At 44.7% G+C, this 18,126-nt stretch overlaps 1 protein-coding gene across 6 annotated transcripts in view; it reads left to right on the forward strand.

Annotated features, from left to right (window-relative positions):
• The window catches only part of LOC101846102 (pumilio homolog 2), a 54,679-nt gene that overhangs the window by 24,677 nt on the left and 11,876 nt on the right, over positions 1 to 18,126 (forward strand). For 4 of the 6 annotated variants that reach the window (XM_005110346.3, XM_005110345.3, XM_005110348.3 and 1 more), the window contains 8 exons: positions 7,118 to 7,342; positions 8,156 to 8,296; positions 9,758 to 9,886; positions 12,745 to 12,900; positions 13,732 to 13,911; positions 14,410 to 14,548; positions 15,407 to 15,541; positions 17,093 to 17,351. In XM_005110346.3, the coding sequence (XP_005110403.1) occupies positions 7,118 to 7,342; positions 8,156 to 8,296; positions 9,758 to 9,886; positions 12,745 to 12,900; positions 13,732 to 13,911; positions 14,410 to 14,548; positions 15,407 to 15,541; positions 17,093 to 17,351 (1,364 nt within the window). The remainder of the gene's footprint in view (positions 1 to 7,117; positions 7,343 to 8,155; positions 8,297 to 9,757; positions 9,887 to 12,744; positions 12,901 to 13,731; positions 13,912 to 14,409; positions 14,549 to 15,406; positions 15,542 to 17,092; positions 17,352 to 18,126) is intronic. The other 2 variants (XM_005110347.3, XM_035972861.1) reach the window with 2 other exon arrangements.

Genomic DNA, 18,126 nt, shown 5'->3' on the forward strand with positions numbered 1-18,126 from the left:
CAGACAGACAGACAGACAGACAGACAAACAGACAGACAGACAGACAGACAGACAGACAGACATAGATAGAGAAACAGACAGGCAGACAAACTGACAAACAGACAGACAGACAGACAGACAGACAGACAGACAGACAGACAAACTGACAGACAGACAGACAGACAGACAAACTGACAGACAGATAGACAGACAAACTGACAGACAGACAGACAGACAAACTGACAGACAGACAGACCAGAGGGGGGGCTTCTCTTATATCAAATGAGGTCACTTTCAGAGAGAGTACATTACCAATGATTAATGAAAAAATATATTAAATTTCTCGCTCTTTCTCTTGGCTTTACCCGCTATATTTTATTTTCATCTTTCCGCTTGAGGTACCAAAAGATTACCGACAGGGCCGTAATAGAAGAGCGGAAATAGAACAGGAGACAGTGCAGACAGAGGGCGAAAACAGGACATCTCCAACAATGGGAACACTATTTCGAGCTTAAGTTTATTATTTCGCTTTCACAGAGTTCTGAGCAAGATCAGAAGTTTTGTTTTTTGGTTGCTGATCGCCGAGAGGTGGAACCAGACGAGTTGTGGGTGATAAACGGCAGTGTGTGTGTGTGTGTGTGTGTGTGTGTGTGTGTGTGTGTATGTGTGTGTGTGTGTGTGTGTGTTTATGTGGGTGAGAAGCTGTAGATCTGTCCGCGCGCCAATTAGGATGAATTTTCTCCCTCTGGCCTACCTATCGACGAAACAGCTCCCCTCCCCCTCCCCCTTCCTCCCAAACCAATCCCTAACACCTCCCTCACACACTTACGCACACATACACACACAAACACACACACACACACGCACACACACACGTGCACTTTCCTTCTCTAACACACACACACACACACACACACACACACACACACACACACACACACACATATACATACATACACACACACACACACAATTATCACATGGTTTTTTGTTTGTTCCCCTTTGAGCCTGAGAACTTGTGAACACTTAGCAAAGCCAGTTGCCAGTTGTTAGGCTTTTGTTACCCTCTTTGCCACAAATGGATTTTGCCCTAGGCTGAATTCAAGGCTAGTCCTAGACTAACTGTGCTGTGTTATTTGAAAGTGTTTGCTGAATTCTCTTGGAAATACTTCTTTTGTGGATTACTTTTTTCCTGGAACTTTTTCTGGATAAAGATGGATTTCACTATGAGTGGGCTTGAGAATACGCTGGCAGATAGGGGTGATCAGTTGGATGTTGTTGCAACGGATGCTGGTTCAGTTGTCCAGCCGGTCAGTGAGCCACCTCCCCAGGCTGTGGGGGTGTTGTCTGCTGATGGAGGAGCTGTGGAGGAGGGGAGTAGTTCTGCTGGGAGGTCTTTGCCAACGATTGAGGAGGAGGGTGGTGGTGAGAAGGCTTTGTCTACTGTTGAGGAAGGGGGTAGTGGTGAGAAGGGTGTGTCTAGTGTCGAGGAGGGGGTCAGTGGTGAGAAGGGTTTGTCTAGTGTTGAGGAGGGGGGCAGTGGTGAGAAGGGTTTGTTAGTTATTGAGGGTGAGGGTTTACCAGTGGTTAGGGAAGAGGGCAGTACTGAGAATGGTTTGCTTGCCGTTGAGGAGGGCAGTGCTGAGAAGTTTTTGCCCACGTTTGAGGAGGTCAGAGCTGAAAAGGGTTTCTCAGCAGTTGGGGAAAAGGGTTGTGCTGAGACGGGTCTGTCAACGGTGGAGGAGAGTTGTGCCGAGAAGGGTTTGTCAACTTTTGAGGAAAAGAGTTTGTCAATGGTGGAGAAAGAAGGTAGTACTGAAAATGGTTCGCTTGCTGCTGAGGAGGAGGAGGGTAATGTTGAGAAGGGTTTGTCAAATGTTAAGGAGGAGGGCAGTATTGAGAAAGGTCTGTCAACTATAGAGGTGCAGGGCAGTGCTGACAAGGGTTTGCCAACATCCGAGGAAGGTAGTGCAGAGAAGGGTTTGTCAACTAAAGAGGAGGATAGTGCTGAGAAGGGTTTGTCAACTAAAGAAAAGGAGGATAGTGTTGAGAAAGGTTTATCATCTATAGAGGAAGAGGGCGGTGCTGAGAAAAGTTTGCCAACAGTAGTGTGGGAAGATAGTGCAGAGAAGGATTTGTCAACTGGTAAGCAAGAGGGTAGTGCTGAGAAGGATTTGTCAACTAAAGAAAAGGAGGATAGTGCTGAGAAGAATTTGTCAACTGTTGAGAAGGAAGGGTGTAGTTCTGCTGAGACTGAGGTGGATGATGGGGTTGTTGTGAAGCCGGAGGCTGAAGGTGGTCAGGGTGACGACAATGAACAAGCTGCTGTAATAAATGTGGGTACTGAGACATGTGCGCTTCCAAATGTAGACATTCTTGCTTCTGAGGTTGAGGACTCTAGTCTGGGTGACTCTCTGGATGACTCGAGTGTTAAAAAAGAGGAGGGCAGAATGGAGAAAGATGGAGATGTGATGAAGGAGGGGTGCGGTCCTGTGGTCGAAGTTGATGGTCAGGAGGACGGTGCTGAAAAGGATTCCAGCAAAAGTGGACGTCTTAAGGAAAATGTCTGTTGTTTGAGTGTTGGGGTTCAGGTGGGTGGTAGAGCTTGTGAGGAGAGTGATTGCTGCAGGGACAGGGACAGAGATTGTGCAGTAGTCTGTGGACTTGTGGTGACAGAACAGCTTGGCAAGGAGGCTCTGGTGGAGGGGGAGAAAGAAGGGATGGAGAAAGCTTTAGAGAATGAAGGCATAAAGAATGATGCTTGGAATGAAGGGACGGAGAAAGATGCAGTGAAGAAAGCTGTTGCTTTTTTTGAAGAACGGTTGATGCCGGAGTGTAAAACTGAAGGTCGTGGTGATGAAAATGTGAAGGATGGTTTGATGGACAAACATTCGAGCACAGAGACCAGATCCGTCCAAGAGCTTGGTGTCATTGCTGGAGAGATACTCGCTAAAATGTCGGGTGGTGATGGGAGAGAAATGGAAGGACTGTTGTTAACGTCTAGGCATGATGCTACTGGTGGGGTGAACGAGGAACAGGGTAACGTCAGCAGTGCAGATGCTGAGAAAGGTGGTTGTTTGATGGAGGAAAGGCTGGAGGAGCAGGAGAGAGCTGAGGATTGTCAAGTGAAGATTGAGGAAGCAGGGGGCTCGTCTGACAGTGTACTAGAGAAACAGAATGTGAGTCGGGCTGAAGCGAGTCAGTTGGTTACTCTCTCCGAATGTGGTGCGCCTGGTTCATCTTGTTGTGAGGTTCAGAAATGCGGGAGAGTTTTGGAAAGTGGTGCAGGGCTTACTGTGGGTGCAAAGAGCTGTGAGTCTGGAGGATGTGTGGTGGAGAGTTTGAGTGATAGCGCAGAGGGGAGACTGGTGCCAGGAAGGGATACGTTGACAGATAGTCCTCCTCTGCCGTCAGTCCCATCAGTGGACCAGACACATAGACCCCAGGAGCAGACGGAGAACAACATCCCAGGTGGGAGCCCAGGGGCTGTAGATAATGCCGGCGGATTGAAAGAATTGTCGTTGTCGTCTTCGGAAGAGATGAGTTCTGCGGAGATCCTGGCGAGGCTGAGAAGAATATCGGCGTCCTGTCTGGCAGACTCTGGTGCCTGGAACAAAAAAAACACAGATAAGTCCAGCACCGAGTCCGCTGATGGCTCAGATGTTTTGGGGAGTACAGACTTTGGGAAGGGGAAAGTTTTGTCCTCGTCAGAAGGAAGTTCTACTTTGGAAGAAAAGACAGACAGTAGTTCTGGGAGCTCCACGACATGCAATAGATGTCTTGACTGTCATGGTCAGACTATTGGGAGAGACGGTAAACTAGAGACAGGACCATGTGCCAACAAGGTAGCCTGCTATTGTCAAAACACCGGTTTGTGTGAAAAAGAAGTGGAACTATCTACACTCTGTGGTGATGGTCGAACAGACGTAATAAATGTGGAGGTCAGTGAAAAGACTGCGGGTCCTGTCACTGTGGAGAAGGCTGTCCAGGTGGAGCTGCGACCTGATGACCTACACGTACAACTTGTCACCGAGCAACGCCCTTCACAAGATATGTCCCCGGCACTGGCCGCTATGGGTTTCACGTCTGCTACCGCAGTCAGTTGTGGTGGAGTAGTCCACTCACTGATGGGGCAACAGACGCAAGATGAACTGCCTCCTTATGGTAACGGCACACCCTGTGTCAGTTTGGAGAAAAGTCCAAGGCAAACGGTGTCCCCTTCTTGCTTGGAAAAACCAGGTGGAGAAAGGAAGGACGTCTACGTCGGGTTTTGCCAAATTCAGAAAGTTGGGAACAGCGATGTTTTCTATGGAGACGGGCCTGTGTGTGGAGAGGGAGACCTGGTCACAGGGCACACAGGGGGCTTGTCCAACAAGGTCTGCAAAAAATGGGATGAGGCGGAGTCTGAGGGCGGAGGGTTGTCGTGTGGTGTGCAGAGCGGTGAGAGTGGCAGCAGAGAGGGGAGTGATGAGGACACTGTGCGCCTAGAGAGAGGAAATAGCGGAGGGAGCGCTGAACCTGGGAGTGAGCAAAGCTCTGGTGAGGTGTGCACACCGACAGAAGCAGACTCACAGCTGGCTGGGGAGCTGGGGGCACGAGGGCAGACAGTAGCAGGAGGGGACCAGGTGCTGGGAGAGGTGTCCCAATCCTCAGTCTGCCCACACTTGCTAGATGAACTCGTGCAGTCCTCAACTGGTCTTTTGGAAGGAAAGGGGGTTGGGCTCGAGAAGACTGAAACTGTTCAGAAAGGTGTGCAAGTTGTACCACAGACGGACCAAGATGGTGTTGATGGAGGTGAGAGTAGTGGAAATCAAGGCAGAGACAGGAGAGAGCCAGGGGGCCAAGCGTTGTTGTTGTCCAGCTCGGAGGAAGCCTCCAGTTCTGGCGGTTCCCACGAGTCGTCCTCCACAGCCTCGACACAATCGGGCGGGCTGTCGGTGCGGGACTCGCTCTACCACATCAGCCGCTTCCTGGACCGCGTCAAGAAGGAGCCGGAGGAGCGGCAGCAGAAGATGTGGGAGCTGCTCTCCTCTCTTCTCAAGCAGGAGTCTCAGGGACAGGAGGGAGACGGGCGGCAGGGGACACAAGCGAAGAAGAACTCCAGCGGGCTTAGTCTTAATGGTGGAGACAGCAGCGTGGATTTGATCAGCTCGGCCAACGCCCCGGTCACAACCGTCTCGCAGGACTTGCAGGTTGGGGAGGTGCTGCAGCAGCAGAGCAGTCAGTCTGCCAGTGGTGATGGTGTTGGTGCCGTCTGTGTGGGAAAAAAATCTTCTCAGTTTGAACTTGGTCAACAAGTAGGAGGGTATACGGACGGTGTGGCCTCGCTGCAGGCGAAGGGAGGAGTACCACCACAGCCAGAATGCAAACAAGCTGGTGCGGGTGATGGTCAGTTAGAGATTAGCACTGCCCACCCGACAGAAACAGTGTCTCCTTTCAACCTGCAGCCTCAGAGTCACCTCGGAGACGGTGCTGGTGATTTGTTGACCAGTGCGCTGCCCGTACCGGAGACAGCGTCCCAGCACGACTTTCTCCACTCCCGCCCCTTCCTCTTCTCCCCTGTGCAGGACGTGGAGATCGACTCAGACTTGTCCGCCGCAGCAGGGTACCTGCCTAGTAGTTTGGTAGCCCCCAGGGGCACTAGCCTTGACCTCAACATTGACAAAGAGAATAGCTCGGCGGTAGGTCCTTGGGGCCGCACGTCCTCCCCGGTGAAACCGTCGCCGTCTGTGATGGGTCTGGAGGCGGCGGTGAGCGCTGGTCTGATGGAGCCCGTGCAGGTGTGGATGCGGTCCTCCGACAGCCGGCCCGTCTCCGACCCATGGGGGCAGGAGGAGATGTCATTGTACGACCCAAGTATCGTCAGGTCAAAGGTCATGCCTTCCACCCCTGTCCCGGAGGAGGACTCTTCCTCATTTGACTTCAATCGCTTCTGCTCCATGTTGTCAGGGCCGGAGGAGGAGGAGGAAGGCCAGTCGCAGTTGCTGGGTAACGTGGTTTGAATGAAAACTGCTGGCGCAATCTCAGCCCTTACTATCTTCCCTCCCCCCTACGCACACACACTCAAACGCATGCACACACACACAGACACACACGCTCACACAATAAGACAGGGTACTTACTGGTACCATCTTATTAACCTTAGTTATTGGGGGGGGGGGGGGGGGTGGTGTTGTTTTTTAAAATATAGAAAACATTGCTTGAAAGCCTAGCTGCTGGCATTATTTTAAGTCTAGTTTTGTTTTTGTAGCCTGGTTTGAAAGCCTACCTGCCTACCTACTGGCACCATTTCAACATTCAGTTATGATGAACTGAGACGTCCATCAGAATTGTTTCCGAACGCAGTTGGAATTATTAATAAATTCGAAATGTGTACAAAGGCTTTGTCTCAGGACATACTTTTTTTTGTATTCATAGTTTCTAACACAGACCTTAAAATAGAAGCTTCATTTAATATTTTAACCTGCCAACAAGAGCCTTTTTGTGACTGTTTGGTATCTCTGCACAGTTTTTTTTATTCCAAGGGCTTGTGTGGTTGCTTGATCTTGATCATTATCACAGCTTAGGGTAGGGCAGGATTTGGGGGAGGGGGGTGTCCCCCTGTCTTGTGGGAAATGAAATACAGAATTGTTCATACCTCTTCTTGTCCTAATCCTAGACTCTTTCCTCTGTACCTGGGTGTGGCTTTGCGGTGTGGCCTTTTGAGGCAGATTTGTCTCCCCTAGTGATTTTTTTTGGTGCTTATGTAGAAGTAACTTCGAAAAAATTATGAATGGTATGTCTTTTTACTTCACGTGTGATTATTCTTGTCGGTTCACAATTTTTTTATTAGTCAACCGTAGCCTGTTATAAATGAAGGCCACATCTGTAGGACTGGCCGCATGTGTCTATTATTAATTTTTCTGCAAATATGTTTTTCAGCATAATGTCAATGTGGAAATATAATGCTGTCAAAGATGATCTTATATTGATTGTATTATTATTTATTCTTTGGTAGCATCAGGCTACGAAGTATTTTTTGCTCCGTAAATTTTCTGTATTTAGGAAGGTTGTTCCTCCTGTTTACGTTGACAATTTTGCCGTGCTATGCCTATGAGGGATGCCTCTAAGACTTGCAATATGTTTTCTCTGTGTGCAGGTCCCTCCATGATGCATCAGTACTACCAGATCCCCATGATGTTCCCCACGGCCAACCTCCCCAACCTCATGCAAGGCCAGCAGAACCCACAGGCGCTGCAGCAGCAACAGCAGCAGCAGCAGCAGCAACAGATGCTGCGCGGCCAGGCGGGCTCCCCGTCCCAGGGCAGCGACATCATTGGCTCCTCGGCCAGCCAGATGCCCTCGCAGGCCATGCAGACGCCCAGTGAGTACATTCAACACATGCACACACGCACATACACACACACACTCACACACACATATACACACACGCTGCTCAGACTCCCAGTGAGTACATGTGTGCTAGGGTTCTCACAAGTATACTGATACGCTCATACACACACATTTAAACACACACCAAACACATATGTCTGATTTCTGTAAAACTTTTACTAAAGCTAAACACAGGCCATGCAGACTCCCAGTGAGTACACGTGTGCTAGGGTTCTCACAATTACAATGATATGCAGATACACGCACATATAAATACAACCACACACATATTATAACACTGCTTTCAATCTTCCGTAATATTACGAAAATCCGTATTTTCTGACAGTTGCATACTTACTCCCCCTATTCACACACACACACCTTCCCCCCTGGAAGTTTGCACACACATAATAATATACCACACTTACACTCACAATTTTTCATGTGTACATTCGGAAACCATCATGTGGTTACATTGAAGTTTTTTTCAGTTCCATGTACTGACTGACGACCTATTTTTTGTTTGACCTATCATTATATTTGACCTATCATTACTGGGTGGTTGGCGGGTGCTCTGGTGTGGTTTGCTCCATCTTTCCTGTCAAACATCTATCGTCCTGATCTCTCCTCCTTTTTTGTGTTTGTTACTCTCTTGTAACACCTGATCTTCTGCACTTTTATGACCTTATTGTGTTGCAAGTGCCATAAAACTCTTACTTAAACTATGTTTGACCTATCATTATTCATTATCCTTGACCTATTATTACGTTTGACCTATTATTATTCTGTTTGTGTGTGTGTTCAGACCCAGGGTACCAGCTGATGCCGGCCTACATTGACCAGAATGGTCAGATCGTGAACCCGCGTCTGCTGGGCCCGCAGGTGCGCCTGGTGTCCCCCGCACCGCTCCTGGTCAACGCCGGTGCCGGACAGCAAGGTGGGGAAGGTTTGACAACTTTTTTCTCTTTTCCTGGCTGGCTGGCTCACTCGCTTTACTTGTGCTTCTCGGGGGAGAGGAGGGGAGGGCTGCCTGTTGTTTAGGGGGGGTTGTTGTGTGTGCTCTTTGTTCACTTGCTTCATCTAGGATCCACGTTTTTTTTTCTTCAAAACAGTCATTATTTCTTCCTGGTGTTTCTTTCAAAACAAAGTCATCATTTCTTCTGGGTGCCATGGGTTAAAAAAGAGATCCACTGGTTTTTGCTGGATGATGTCTTTGAATATTTTAAAAATAAATCACAGAATGCTTCCGGATGTCGCTTTGGCGTTTTTCTTATTCATTGACCTCTTGTGGGTGCAAAGTAAAGGGTTTTCTTTTTTTTTCTTTTTTCTTTTTTTTCTTTTTTCTTTTTCTTTTTTTTCTTTTTTCTCTTTTTTCTTTTTTCTCTTTTTTCTTTTTTCTCTTTTTTTTATTCAATAAATACTTTTGAAGGCTGAGTTAAGGTTTGTTTGTTTTTTTGTTTTTTAAAGTTTTGTACACTCACTACCTGAAAGCATACACTCACTTTCTTGAAGCTTTCGATTTTTATGTATTCATGAATTTTTTTTTGATGCTGTTGGTTGGATTTTTAAACTCAGTTTGTTAGCGCAGTAGAATGGCTGGTTCTATTTTTAATATTACTGCTACTGCATAGATGTGCTGCATTACATGTACTTTGTTGATTGTATGTTGTTGAAAAAATTTATAGCACAATGTGGGTGGATGAATGGAGTTTTTTTAACGGAAAATTCTCTACTATACTTCTGGGTCTTTGTTTGTCTGTTTTGTTTCCTCATCTTCATGTCAATGCTTCTCTTTTCTCTAACCAAACTAATTACTTACTATCCATCTGTCCACTTTAGCTTGTTCCTTGTGAATGTGTCTTTAGAAATTAAGTCCAGGGCCTGCATTTCTTTCCTTTTCTGATGTCTTGCCGTCTTACTTTCATGACTATTAACAGGAGGTTGGAGGGCACCACTGGTAGGTCCTACCTCTCTACTTTCTCTGTTGTTTCTGTTTGTATGTCTTACTTTCATTCCAGCGCTAAATGACCGTTTTTGATTCGATGTGCTTCTCTGTCCTCAAACAAAATATGGGCCAAAGGCCTTTCAAATCAATAGATCATTTTGAATCTTGAATCTCTCCTCAAACAAAAATAAAAGCATGAGTATTATGTCGGATGTAAATCTCTCTCGTCCACCCTTGAGGTAGAGCTATGTGTTCCATCATCTCCTTGTGGGTGGTTGGCGGGTGCTCTTGTATGGTTTGCTTCTTCTTTCCTATCAATCGTCTATCGTGATTATCTCCCCTCCTTCTTTGTTGTGTTTGTTACTCTCTTGTAACACCTCTAATCTTCGTTACTTATATGACCTTATTGATTGTATTGCAAGTGCCGTAAAACACGTACTAAAACTTATCATCTCCCCTCAGGTGGCTCCAACCAGCTGGCGGCGGCTGCAGCAGCTGCGAACAACCCCCTCCGTCTCCTCAACACACAAGGTCAACAGACGCCGCCCGTGGCCAGCAATACTCCGTCCTCCGGACAAAACTCGGCTCTAGGTAAGCCAGGCTACCAGGCTTTGCTTGGCAGAGCTGTAGGAATATTTTCAATTTAGAGGGTGGTTGGAGGGCGCCATAGTGAGCTCGAATGTCTGTTATTTAAGTCTGGATTTTTTAAAGTTTGCCAGTTTTACTTTTTCTCAGCACAAAATGACCATTATTGTGTCTATATGCTTCTCAGACCTTAATCTAAAGTCTGTTCGGAAATTCTAAATGTTTTGAAATTTATAATGAGCCCCCACAGTCCAGCTTTGGACTAGTGTCCTCATCCTAGCCTCCATCGTTTACACTGTGGACAGTAACGTCTGTTTTACCACGTAGCACAGCTCTCTCATAGCTGTGGCTGCACTAAGAGGCAGAGACATTGACTCATGTGGTTTGTCTTCTTTTTTAAAGCTTAGGTGAAATTTGCTGTAGATTCTTCTGGCCAGAACTCGGACAGTTTCCATTTTTTCCCTACTTATTTGTCTTCCATTTTTGGCAGCTATTTGGGATTTGTCTGTTTGTGGGTGTGGGTGTGTTCGTTCCACATTTTGTAGGAATAGTGTGTTGATTTTCTTATTGCACTTTGAAAGATGTTATAATGTAGGATAAGTTTATCTTTACTTTTTCTGAGATAACTTTTAAAATTTATTTTGAGGGTGATATGATGTCGGGGGTGGGTGGTGGAGGTCAGTCATCTGTATCCTTGTAAAATGTTTGTAACAATTGTCATAAAACTGATAAAAGACTGTTTGCTGTGTGCTATAGAATTTGTACCACTACAGCTGCCATAAAACTGGTAAAGGACTGTTGGCTGTGTGCTTAGGCTATAGAATTTGTACCACTTCCCCACAGTCCAGCTTTGGACTAGTGTCCTCATCCTAGCCTCCATCGTTTACACTGTGGACAGTAACGTCTGTTTTACCACGTAGCACAGCTCTCTCATAGCTGTGGCTGCACTAAGAGGCAGAGACATTGACTCATGTGGTTTGTCTTCTTTTCTAGAGCTTAGGTGTAATTCGCTGTAGATTCTTCTGGCCACAACTCAGATAGTTTATATTTCCTTTTTTTCTTGTTGCACCTTGGAAGTTGTCTTTTAATGATAAAGGATAAGATAATCGGTATATTTTTGTTTCTGATATGACCTTTGTTTTTCTTTTTTACCCCTGAAAATTGCTTTCTCTTCGTTTTGTGTTAATTTTGTTTTATGGGGGGAAGTGGTGTCGGAGTTAGGAATGAGGGGAGGGTTTGTTGAAATAGGACCATTGGCCGTGTGTTTTCAAATTTGTACCCCTTCCCCACAATCCAGCTTTGGACTAGTGTCCTTTTCCTAGCCTCCATCGTTTACACTGTGGACAGTAAGGTCTGTTTTACCACGTAGCACAGCTCTCTCATAGCTGTGGCTGCACTAAGAGGCAGAGACATTGACTCGTTTTTAAAGCTTAGGTGAAATTTGCTGTAGATTCTTCTGGCCAGAAGGCAGATAGTTTATATTTCCAGTTTTTCCTGCTGTTATTTGTCTTCCATTTTTCTGGCAGCTGTTTTGGATGTGTGTTTGTAATAGGATGGAAGTTGCACATATTGTAAGGGTGCCTCTCGTAGGTCCTACTTCTTTACGTTCTCTCTGTCTTACGTTCTCTCTGTCTGTCTGTCTTACTTTTTCTCAGCACATGTGCTTCTCTTTACTCAAAGAACAAACATTTTGTAGGAACAGTGTATTGGTTTTCTTGTTGCACTTTGATGTTATAATGTAGGATGATATGACTGCTACTTTTTTTTAGCTGACCGTTAAAAGTTTATTTTGAGGGGGGGATATGATGGTGGGAGTAAATCGTCTGTAACCTTGTAAAATGTTTGCAACACCTGTCATAAAACTGATAAAGGGCCGTTGACTGTGTGTTATAGAATTTGTACCACTTTCCCACAGTCCAGCTTTGGACTAGTGTCCTCATCCTAGCCTCCATCGTTTACACTGTGGACAGTAACGTCTGTTTTACCACGTAGCACAGCTCTCTCATAGCTGTGGCTGCACTAAGAGGCAGAGACATTGACTCTTGTACTTTAAGTGCCGTGTAAAGCTCAAGATGATGCTGATCTCGAATCTTCAATGTCATGACTACAAGTTTAATGCTAATGTATCACTTTTTCTCTTTGCAAAAATATTTAGAAAACACATTTGTGCTGTGAATGGATTAGAATAAAAAAACTATTCAAGAAATATATAGGGGGGGGGGGGGGGGGGGTTCCTGTTTGGCACAACCCTTCTTCAAGATACGTACACTGAATAGTTGTTACCATAGAAATTGCAATACATAATGTTATGTAGATATCCACAAGAATTAAAGACTTGTTGAGTAGACCTTGTTGGCAACGCTGAGCCACAGTATGCTGCTAGTGGTCACTGTGGTATGTTAGATGTGGACTTGTGGGTGGTGGTGACAGGCTTGATGGTTGTGGGGAATACAGTGAAAGAAAGATCTCCTCTCACCCAAGTGTTCTCTGGGTGGTGGTGGTGGTAGGATGCCATTGGTAGGTCCTACTTTTTTAAATTTTCTTCTCGTGTGTTCTTGCTTCTTATAGTTGTCTGTCTGGTCCCCCCCCCCCCCCCATCTTGACAAAATTGATCTATATTGTGTTGATGTCTTTCTCTTCATGCACAAAGAACTAACCTCCACTACATATTGTGTGTGGGTGGTTGGTGGGTCTCTGGTGTGGTCTGCTCCTTCTTTCCTGTCAAACATCTATCATCCTTCTTTTTTGTGTTTGTTACTCTCTTGTAACCTTCGGCACTTCCGTGACCTTATTGTGTTGCAAGTGCACACGAAAGCAAACATAATATTGTGTATCTCTGTCCGTCCCCCCTATTCCTGGTGTAGCTGGCTACTCTCCGACCAGCAGTCTGGGCTACACCCAGGTGACCACCAGCCTGTTCACCCCCATCTCCACCAACCTGGGTCTCACCGCCCCACAACAGAACGGCTTTGCCAGCAACGGACTCACAGGGCTCGGGTCTAGCGCCCCTGGAACTATTGGTACGAGTCATCGGGCAACTACTATTTCGTACTTTTTGCAAAGAGGGATATGGGGCTCATATGACCTTGTGTAGTTGCGAGCACTGTAAAACCTCTACTGTAACAAAAAAAGAAAGAGTGATATAAGTTGCTACAGTTATTTGAATTAATAATAATAATAATAATAATAATAGATAGCATTTGTATAGCGCAAGTCTCCACTCAACAGCAAGTCCTATACGCTTCACAATCTATACTATTATCTCAGCAGACCTGAATTTAGGAAGAATGGGAGATTTTTGTTCGCATAAACTCAGATGCCCTCCTGAAAATGTTTTTAATGTTACGGGATGCACAGACTTGGTGTTGAAGAATTCTTTATGACATCTGCTCTTTCTGACACTACCTCACTTGTAGCGCTGAAATGTGTGTGTTTTGTCACAATTGATCATTTATTAGTTACAGACATTGTTGATAGACGAGTCTGGTCTTTTAGGGCTTTAGTGAGGATTTACAGCTGGTAATTCCGTTCGATAAAAGTTCTTACTGGGTGGTTGGCGGTACTCTGGTGTGGTTTGCTCCTCCTTTTTCTATGAAACATCTATCGTCCTTATCTCTCCTCCTCCTTCTTTTATGTTGCTCTCTTATAGCACATCTATTCTTCAGCACTTATATTACCTTATTGTGTTGCAAGTGCTGTAAAACGCTTACTAACACATCTGTTCTTCGGCACTTCTATGACTTTTTGTGTTGCAAGTGCCGTAATACTCTTCCCAAAACTAAACGAACTCATTTTTGAAAATTTTGCTCCTTCATTTGTGTCCTTGTTTTTTGTATCCCCCTTCTGTACAGGCCGGAGGCGCGAGTCCCTGGAGATGAAGCGGCAGCAGCAGTTACCCGCCATGGGCGGCTACTACGCACCGCTGCCGGGCATGGCCAGCTCTCCGGGGGCCAGCATGTCGGGCATGATGGGAAACTCCTCGATGACCCCGCCACCCTCGCTCTCAGGATCCTCCTCAAACCTTTCTCTCGGTATGTCTCGCTATGCAAATGCAATCTTTTGTAACCATTATGATGATAATAGTGATAATAATATAATAATAATATTAATGTTGATGGTAATTATGATAAGAATAATGATGATAAGGATAATAGTAGTAATGATAATAATGATATGAACAATAATAATAATTTTTATTATTATTGCATGTTCACATAACAGCTTCCCCATCTCGCCCTCTGACCTCTTTGAATGTGTCAAAAACCTGTCAAACAAAGTAGCTACTGTAGAAATACAATACAAAGTGATTTAAGTAGATTTCCGCTCTCTTGCTTCTGTCGGTCCTGTCTTCCTCTCTGTCCCTGTTCTAAATGACTTGTTATTGAATTGATGTGTGATTGCTTTTTTTTTTTTTTTAAACTCCAATGAGATTTTGTTGTATTTTAGATGCTTAGAATGGTGGCATATGGTTATGGGCTCTTGGCTAGTATGACGACGTGACACGTTTTTTTTATTGTGGCCTGATTCAGGTCTGAATGTCGGGGGTCGTCCTTACTCAGCTGCCCCGGGAGCTGAGACGGCTAAGTACCGCAATGCCAGCCTGGTCTCGGCGGCCAATGGGCTTCTTGGGAACACTTTCTTCCCCAGTCGCACAATGACCTCCAGAAGGTAAGGGAGATCTGAACGTAATGTGGGTTTTTTGATAACTTTTATGCACACTCTATAAATGAATTATTGATGCTCAGGTCTTGTTCACAGAATTAAGCAATTTTGAAAACTTGGTTGAGTGGTTTCTGGCTGTTGATTTTGGAGATGTATTTTTGGAATGATTGTCTTTTGCTCTCCCTGAGGCATCTACGTGCCACAGCTCGAGCCTTTAAATAATTGATCTTGTTTTCTATGGTGGTGTTGTTGACGGCTTTTCGATACGCTGCCTTCTTTTTCTTTACTGCATCCTCACATTCCCAAGAGAACCAGATCTTGTTCCTCCGGGGTTATGTTTTTGTTTTTGGAATGTGATTGTGGCATATTTCTAAGAGCTTTTCGTGGAATTTATTGTAGTTGTGGTCGAAATTGGGATTAAGAATCTGGGAACATTGATGTAACCCGATGAGTGTAGCAAATGCTTGTAGATGTAGTAGGGTGGTGGTCTGCTTTCCCTTTTCTTTCCTGTCTAACTTTTATCGTTCTTATCTTTCTTCCTTCTATTTTTCATCTTTACTACTCCTTTCATAAAACTTCAAAATTTTATTTGACCGTATTATGTTGAAAGTATGGTAAGACTCTTATTGTGGGTGGTTGGCGGGTGTTCTGGTGTGGTTTGCTTCGTCTTTCCTATCAAAGTCTATCGTCTTTATCTGCCCCTTCTTTTTTGGTTCTCTCTTGTAACACCTCTAATCTTCGGCACTTTTATGACGTTATTGTGTTGCAAGTGCCGTAAAACTCTTACTAAAACTGAACACTCTTACTAAAAAGAAAAGTGGAACAGTTTGATCAGTTTGGGTCTTGTCTGTGGTCTTGTTGCAGCGCCAGCTTGTCCAAAGAGGTGACCGGACGCAGCCGGTTACTGGAGGACTTCCGCAACAACCGCATCCCGAATCTGTCTCTGAAGGAGCTGGTCAACCACGTGGTGGAGTTCTCTCAGGATCAGCACGGCTCCAGGTAGGACGACTAATCTCCCTGGTAATGATGATGATAATGATTAGTAGTATTTACATAGCGTTAATCTCCCCGGTAATGATGATGATAATAATTAGTAGCATTTGCATAGCGTTAATCTCCCTGGTAATGATGATGATATTAGTAGCATTTGCATAGCGTTAATCTCCCTGGTAATGATGATGATAATAATTAGTAGCATTTGCATAGCGTTAATCTCCCTGGTAATGATGAAGATATTAGTAGCATTTGCATAGCGTTAATCTCCCTGGTAATGATGATGATATTAGTAGCATTTGCATAGCGTTAATCTCCCTCGTAATGATGAAAATAAGTAGCATTTGCATAACGTCAAGACCTGCTCCTCAACAGCAAGCTCTATGCGCTTTGCAATCTGTATGTGTTGCATCCTTGGGGAAATTTGGTGTTCCTCGAAATAATGAAATAAGTCATCAGCCTTTTTCAGCCTGATGGACAGTTTTTATTGATTTTTATATTTTTCTCTCAACAATGTCTATTTAAGATACATTTCTGTGTAGATTTTGCTGAAAAACGTTTATCAATGGCGTAAAGAAAGTCTGTGAACTTTGGCGGTTATTTTCTTTTTAATTTTACCTCGGACACAAGATGACCCCCTACCCTTCAATTGCAAATATCTCGTCTATTCAAGATAGATGGGGATTTTTTTTTTTCACGAAAGCAAGATGTAGGATTAAAATTCAAGATAATATCAATAACTCTGTATGCCCAAAAACTGGCGAGCGTCTGATTCCATTGCGTCATGACATAACTGTTGGGGTTATAAGGAAGTTCCCATTATTTTTATTATTTATATTGAGTAAATTCAAAGTAATAACATGGGTGGTTGGCAGGTGCTCTGGTGTTGTTTGCTCCTTCTTTCCTCTTTCCTATCAAAATCTTATTGTCCTGTGAGTTCAAGGGAGCCAGTATTGTGAGGAGATGAAAAGATCTGGCATTTCCAACATAACATCTTTTTTAGTCTTTAATACTTTAGAATATGATCTTAACGATGATGTAGCATTGTCCAGCACATGATGAGAACCCATCTGACACCTCGTATGAGTCCATGTGATTTTACTTGCTAGTCTCTGATGCTGGTGTTTTATATAAGGGTCTTTGTGTCACAAAAAGTTCACAAAGTTATAGATACAGGTCGGAATTTTGTGTAATAAAACAAACACACACACACACACACATGTTTCTGCATGTGTGTTGTGTGGACTACATGGCTGATTGAGGTGTTTCTGTTTGTGAGATAGTGCATAGTGCAGACTCCAGGAGTGGCTGGTTGGCGGGTGCTCTGGTGTGGTTTGCTCATTCTTACCTAATCAACATACATCGTTGTGATCTTTCCATTTCCTTTTTTTTTGGTTGGTCACTTTCTTCTTACACCTTTAATCTTTGGCGCTTACATGACCTAATTGTGTTGCAAGTGCCTTAAAAAACTTTTATAAAAATAATCTAGTTGAGTGCAGGAATGCTCTCCAGCTAATAAACTTGACCTAATTCTTTGTGTGTGTGTGTGTTGTTCAGGTTCATCCAGCAGAAGTTGGAGCGAGCCAGCCCCCAGGAGAAGGCCATGGTGTTTGGAGAGATCTTGTCTTCCGCGTACTCCTTGATGACGGACGTGTTCGGCAACTACGTCATCCAGAAGTTTTTCGAGTTCGGCTCCCCCGACCAGAAGCAGACGCTGGCCCAGCGCGTGAGGGGACAGGTGCTGCCCCTGGCCCTGCAGATGTACGGATGCCGGGTCATACAGAAGGCGCTCGAGTCGATCCCACCAGACATGCAGGTGGGTGTTGGGGGGCTGCCTGGATGTGCGACTCGTTTGTGTTGTGTCGGTGTGCTTGTTGACCCTTTTGTTAATTTAAGAAGGAGATTTTACCTCAAATTTTAAAAACATTTTACTCTTAATCTGGATTTGTTGGTTCCTGGAACAGTTCACTCAAAGGTGGCCTTGTGGGTGGTTGGCGGGTGCTGTGGTGTGGTTTACTTCTCTTTTTTTCTATCAAACATCTATCGTACTTATCTCCCCTTCCTCTTTTTTATGTTTGTTAGTCTCTTGTAACACCTCTAATCTTCTGGCGCTCATATGACCTTATGCAGTTGCGAGCTCCATAAAACCTCTATTTTAAAAAAAAAGTTGGCCTTGTCGTGTTGAAGTAATTGAGCCCCTGAGGACAGTTGTAGACCACTCGGCATATGATGAAAACAACTCTGACACCTCTTATGATCAGACGTGATTCTCCTACTCTAAGAACTGATGCTGGAGTGTTATTCAATTATAGTCCGTTGAGCGTCATGGTTTCTGCACATTTGTTTGATGAATGAAGTACATCTTTGAGAGGAAAGTAGATAAATTCAGAATTTATAAAACAAGATCCGTATGAGAAGCATCTCACTTTGACTGTTTCTTTCTTCTTCCTAATTCTTCATATGGTGGCTGAAGATGTCTACTCTCACTTATTTTTAACGCACCCCGCTGTGCATAAACATTGAAGAATGGATTTGCGAATAATAATGAGAACAAGTCCACAAGTGTGACAAGTGTGTTCGAGAGAAATCTT

The sequence above is a fragment of the Aplysia californica genome, unplaced genomic scaffold, assembly GCF_000002075.1.
Source record: "Aplysia californica isolate F4 #8 unplaced genomic scaffold, AplCal3.0 scaffold00878, whole genome shotgun sequence".
Lineage (NCBI taxonomy): Eukaryota > Metazoa > Mollusca > Gastropoda > Aplysiida > Aplysiidae > Aplysia > Aplysia californica.